The sequence below is a fragment of the Humulus lupulus genome, chromosome 6 (genome assembly GCF_963169125.1).
Source record: "Humulus lupulus chromosome 6, drHumLupu1.1, whole genome shotgun sequence".
Taxonomy (NCBI): domain Eukaryota; kingdom Viridiplantae; phylum Streptophyta; class Magnoliopsida; order Rosales; family Cannabaceae; genus Humulus; species Humulus lupulus.
Genome location: NC_084798.1, coordinates 4,839,966 through 4,845,499, shown reverse-complemented (window position 1 = coordinate 4,845,499; position 5,534 = coordinate 4,839,966). Strand labels below are relative to the sequence as shown.

Sequence of the window (5,534 nt, the reverse complement as noted above, 5' to 3'; positions counted from 1 at the left end):
TGTTTGTAGAATCTTTTAAAAGTCACGAGAAAAGTCTCTTTTGCACACTTGACTTAGTTGACTCTCCAACGTTAATATTACGCTAATACTGAATAATGAAATAATAAAATTATCGTCTTTAAATTAATAGCTGTTTTGGTTCTCATCAAGACTTTTCTATTTTCACACATCGTTGTCATATAGAGAAACCTAGAAAAAAGACAAAAAAATGAAAACACACATTATATTATGTTTGGTTCATGGTATAATGGATAATATTAGAATAATTGATTTAAGAAAAAAAAACTATCATTCCTATATGTTTGGTTCAAAATTACAAATGGAATAATCTTTCCAATGGAAAATTCATTGGCAAGTTTTAAGGAATTGATAGTCTTTTCTAATTTGGGTGGAATAACATCACCATTTCAATGCCAATTCAAAAAAGTGTTAATTTTTGTCAAATATATGTAATTTAACTTACTTTTGTTAACATATTATTTATTCCATTCCATTCAATTATCAACCAACCAACACGTTATGACTAATTTTTTTAGCTTTACAATTAAGAAATTTCCTATAAATATTTTTTAACATAATTAAGTTAATTTAGAAAATTATATAAACAGTATAATAATAAATTTAAAAAAAAATTGAAATGGCTAGCTAGTGACCTCAAACATAAAAGAAAAAGTCCTAATAAATTAGTAAACAAAATTCTAGCTATTTTCTAATAATAGCCACAAATCAGTAATAATTAGCAAAATTTTTGTGGTCATTATTTTCTCTTCTATTGGAGACTATTTTTCTGGAGTGTCAACATCATTATAACCTAATAAAAAATCTTCCAAAAAATAAATAAAAAAAAACTTGACAAAAAAATTCCAGACCATAATTAAAAATGAAAGGTCATAAAAATAAAATATATATCTTCAAATTATAATTAATAAAAAATGAACTCTTGTTAATGTCATCGTGACTTTTCAAATAAGACATTAAAATTTAGTACAGTAATGGAAAGTGACATATATTATACCAAAGAACAAGTCTTTTTTTTCTTCTAATTTAGAGTTAATGGCTTGACCTTGACTTAAAGGATTTTTTTTTTTGGATTAAATATGAAGATAATTGAATCTTAGAGTTAATTACTGTAACAAAAAGAGAAAAGTATTATTTAGTAAGGACTATCATTACAATATAATAAGGGTTTGTATTCATAATATATAATATTATATTTTAACATAATTATAGTTTTTCCAGTCTTCTATTCATACAGTGAATGGAGTGTTGAAATATTTATTATTTATTAATATATCTACTCCAAATAAATATATTGGTAGCATTATTTATTTATTAAGTTTTAAACTAAGTAAAATAAATTCCAAAATTATAAATAAGATATTTTGATATTCTACTCCAAATAAGATATTTTGATATTCTATTATAAATAGAGAGTAGTGGGTAGCCAAGGAAGAACATTCCTAAATTTCCAATCTCGATCATTGCTATACACTTATATTGATTATATTTGAGAAAATGAGGAGAATGATTGTTGAAGTGGGTTGGCTTATGCTCTTGCTTGCCACCGCTGCAAATGTGGTGATGAGTTCACAGACCAATCAACCTCTCTGCATACCCAAAGAGAGACAGGCTCTCCTCACCTTTAAGCAAACTCTAGATGATACTTGGTTTGGTTATCTCTACTCCTGGACCAACAGAAGCGCCGACCAAAACTGCTGCGATTGGAACAGAATCACTTGTGACAACCAAAGCAATCATGTCATTTCCATTGATACTAGTTGGATTCGCACAGTTGGTGGTGAGCTTGACTCTTCCTTGGCTGAGCTGCAACATTTGAATCACTTGGACCTCTATGCGATGAACATTCGTCGGATTCCCAAGTTTATTGGGTCTTTGAAAGAGCTTACATATCTTGATCTTGCAGATAATGAGATTAACTCGCTTCCAGATTTTATTGGGTCTTTGAAAGAACTTACATATCTTGATCTTGCAAGGAATAACATCAGTGTGGTTCCAGATTTTATTGGCTCTTTGAAAGAGCTTACATATCTCAATCTTGCAGGGAATAATATCAGTGCGGTTCCAAAGTTTATTGGCTCTTTGAAAGAGCTTACATATCTGGATCTTGCATGGAATAACATCAATGCGGTTCCAAAGTTTATTGGCTCTTTGAAAGAGCTTACATATCTCGGTCTTGCGGGAAATCCTATCACTGGAATTATTCCTCCACAACTTGGAAATCTCACCAAATTGCAAACTCTTGATCTTTCAAGCACTTCCCAGATGAGTAATTATGAATGGATCTCTCATCTTACTTCTTTAGAGACCTTAACACTATCCGAAGTGAATTTCTCTGTAGCAGGGCTTCAATCATTTAAAGGGGCACCTTTCTTGTCAAGCTTATCCATATCAAATTGTCTGCTTCCCAAGGTAGATATTTCATTTCTTTCCCATACAAATGATTCCTTTCATTTTCTCCAATCTCTTGAGCTATATGACAATTATATACATCCTTTAGCAATTACATGGTTGTTAAATTCTAGTGTTCACCTTACACGACTTTCTCTCACAGACAACATCATAAATGGTTCCTTTCCAAATTCCTTTGAACAAACAAAATCACTTCAATTTGTTGATTTGTCATCTAATGATGTTGGAAGTGGTGTACCAAATTCATTAGGAAACCTTACCAATCTTAAAGAATTGGATTTGTCTTCTAACAATCTTGGTGGAACATTACATGATCTTCTACAAAATCTATCAGGTTCCACCAAGAATTCATTAGAAATTTTACACTTGAGTTCTAACCAACTTGAAGGGTTAATTCTTGATGACACTGAAAATATTTTTCCATCTTTGAGAGAGTTATATCTTGATAATAATCAGTTGGAAGGTCCTTTTCTTAGTGGTTTAAAAAGATTTCCTAGTCTTGAAATTTTGGATTTGGACGATAATAAGCTGACAGGACTATTGCCTGATCTTTCGTCAATGCCAAATTTGACAAGTTTTAGTGCATCTAACAATACGTTCAATCATATTTCTAGTGAAAGTATTGGGAAGCTTGATTATCTTCGTACTTTAGATATTTCCTCAAACTCTCTTACTGGCGTTATGAACCTACAGTGTCCCAAATTGAAAACACTAAATTTATCATATAACTCAGCTTTGAAATTCAATTCCAATTGGATCCCCTCATTTCAGCTAAAATTCATATATATGAGTTCTTGTAACTTAGGTCCAAAATTTCCTAGTTGGCTCCAAACCCAAACAAATATCGAGCATCTAGACATTTCCAATAATTCTATTTCTGGTCCTGTTCCTTCTTGGTTCACAAATATAACTTCCAGCTTGAATTACTTAAATATGTCCAAAAATAATCTTAGTAGCACCTTGCCTAATTTTCCAGTACAATCATCATATAAGACAACAGTTGACTTAAGTTTCAACCAATTCCAAGGTTCTGTCCCACCGTCTCTTTCCATCAATGCAACACGTTTGTTTCTCTCCAACAATGCATTTACCGAGTTTAGGTATTTTCTATGTGAAGCCAAAGAGGAGAGAAAGAAAGCATACTTGATTGACCTTTCCCATAATTATTTATCTGGAAACCTGCCTGATTGTTGGGAGAGTTTCCCAAATTTGGTTGTTTTAAATTTAGGATATAATATGTTGTCTGGCCATATTCCAAGCTCAATTACTATGAGAAATATTGCTACTCTGCAATTGAGGCATAATAACTTCTCTGGAACTTTGCCTTCCTCATTTGAAGATAACACTTCACTTCAAGTTCTAGATTTGACGAATAATACTTTGGAAGGGACAATACCACCATGGATTGGAGAAAAACACAATTTGGTTTTTCTTAGTTTGAGGTCAAATAAATTTTATGGAAGTATACCATTGAATCTTTGTCATCTTACTCAAATCCAAATATTAGATTTATCTGCGAATGATTTATCAGGAGCCATTCCTTCTTGCATTCAAAATTTCACAGCAATGGTTCAAATAACGGATTATCAAGAAACTGCCCTCTCCACAAATATAGGTTTCGCTAGTTTCGCTAGTTTCGCTAGTCCTTATAACCGCGATGGTGGTAATGAATATTATGAAAATATTGCCTCAATCACTTGGAAAGGAAAAGAACACGAATATAAGAAGAATTTGGGATTATTAAGAATTATTGACTTATCAAGTAACAAGTTGAATGGAGAGATTCCTATTGAAGTGGCTGTTCTTTCTCAATTGGTTCTACTGAATCTATCAAGGAATAATTTGAGTGGAAGAATTCCTGAAAAGATTGGGAACGTGATGAAGCTAGAAGTCCTTGATTTGTCCCACAACAAATTATATGGTCCAATTCCCACAAGCTTGGCTAAAGTATCTTTTTTGAGTTACTTGGATCTGTCATATAATCAATTGTCAGGAAGAATCCCTGATGGTGGTACTCAATTACAAACCTTCAATGCTTCTATATATTCCATGAATCCTGGACTCTGCGGACCTCCCTTATCAAGTTCTTGCCCAGGAGATGAGACATTGCATGATCCATCATATTCAGCTTACGACAATGAAGGAGATGATGAAAATGGTAGACACTGGTTTGACTTGCCATGGTTTTACAAGGGAACTGGAGTTGGATTTATTATCGGATTTTGTGGCATTTGTGGAAATTTATTGATCAACACATCTTGGAGACTCTCTTATTTTAAGTTGATGCATGAAATAGGAGATTGGCTTTATGTGATAATCATCGTTAAATGGGCTGTGTTGCGGAGAAAACTATCTTTGCATTAACTAGTAAGTGATTTCCTTATTTGCCTAAAGTTATATTAAATTGCTAATGACACTTGTGTACAAGACTCATAAAAAGTTCTAATCTGCAGGACATGCACAACATTCTCTCTTTGTGAAGATAAAGAAGGTAAAATTTTCACATTGATATACTTTAAAGTACTTATAATGCTCTCTGTTTTAATAATTAAATTTTGGTTATTAAAAAAGTACATCAAGATTAAAAAGTCACTTGCTGGTGAAGTTTTGTTGGGTTGTTCTAAATTAATTAATGATATATCTCAGAAAAAAAGGCTAGAAAAATATTATTTATACTATCAAACCACTTTGTAATGACTCTTATAACAACTCATATATATTACTTATTTTATCATCTGATGTGGCAGTATCTTACCAAGATTTGCTCTTGGCTTTTGGTGGCGATGAGTGCATGCGTCCAAGGATTGTCCTTGCTCGATCCTTAACTCTGTCAAAAGCTACAACTGAGCAATGTCTCCATGTCATTTATGAAGTTCCAGCTTTGGTTTTGTTTTAGGTTCCGTTCGCTATTGTTATTGCTTGTAGTTTTGTTTGGTCTTTAGTATGTGTTTTTGTTGTGTCGTTTTGGACCTCTATTTTCAGAGCTCATTTCTACAAAGAAAAAAAAAAAGGCAATCAGTCTCAAATAAACTCTCTTTTTGGTTTGGGTGTAATACAAAATCCTACAATTTCATCCAATATATTTAATAATTAAACCAACTAAA

General features: G+C 32.1%; 1 protein-coding gene across 2 annotated transcripts; it reads left to right on the top strand.

Moving 5' to 3' along the window:
* Positions 1 to 1,498: 1,498 nt before the first annotated feature.
* Positions 1,499 to 5,534, top strand: LOC133781477 (receptor-like protein EIX1). Of its 2 annotated transcripts, none has more exons than XR_009870128.1 (3): positions 1,499 to 4,797; positions 4,871 to 4,921; positions 5,178 to 5,534. XR_009870128.1 is itself a non-coding variant. In XM_062220481.1 (3 exons), the coding sequence occupies exon 1, from the start codon at positions 1,516 to 1,518 to the stop codon at positions 4,792 to 4,794; it is 3,279 nt and encodes a 1,092-aa protein (XP_062076465.1). In that variant the 5' UTR covers positions 1,499 to 1,515; the 3' UTR covers positions 4,795 to 4,797; positions 4,884 to 4,921; positions 5,178 to 5,534. The 2 variants fall into 2 exon arrangements, 1 of the variants encoding a protein (XP_062076465.1); XM_062220481.1 differs by having other exon boundaries at positions 4,884 to 4,921.

Bases quoted from the DNA above. Each gene is read 5' to 3' on its own strand.
- LOC133781477 (XM_062220481.1), top strand. From the start codon at position 1,516: ATGAGGAGAATGATTGTTGAAGTGGGTTGGCTTATGCTCTTGCTTGCC.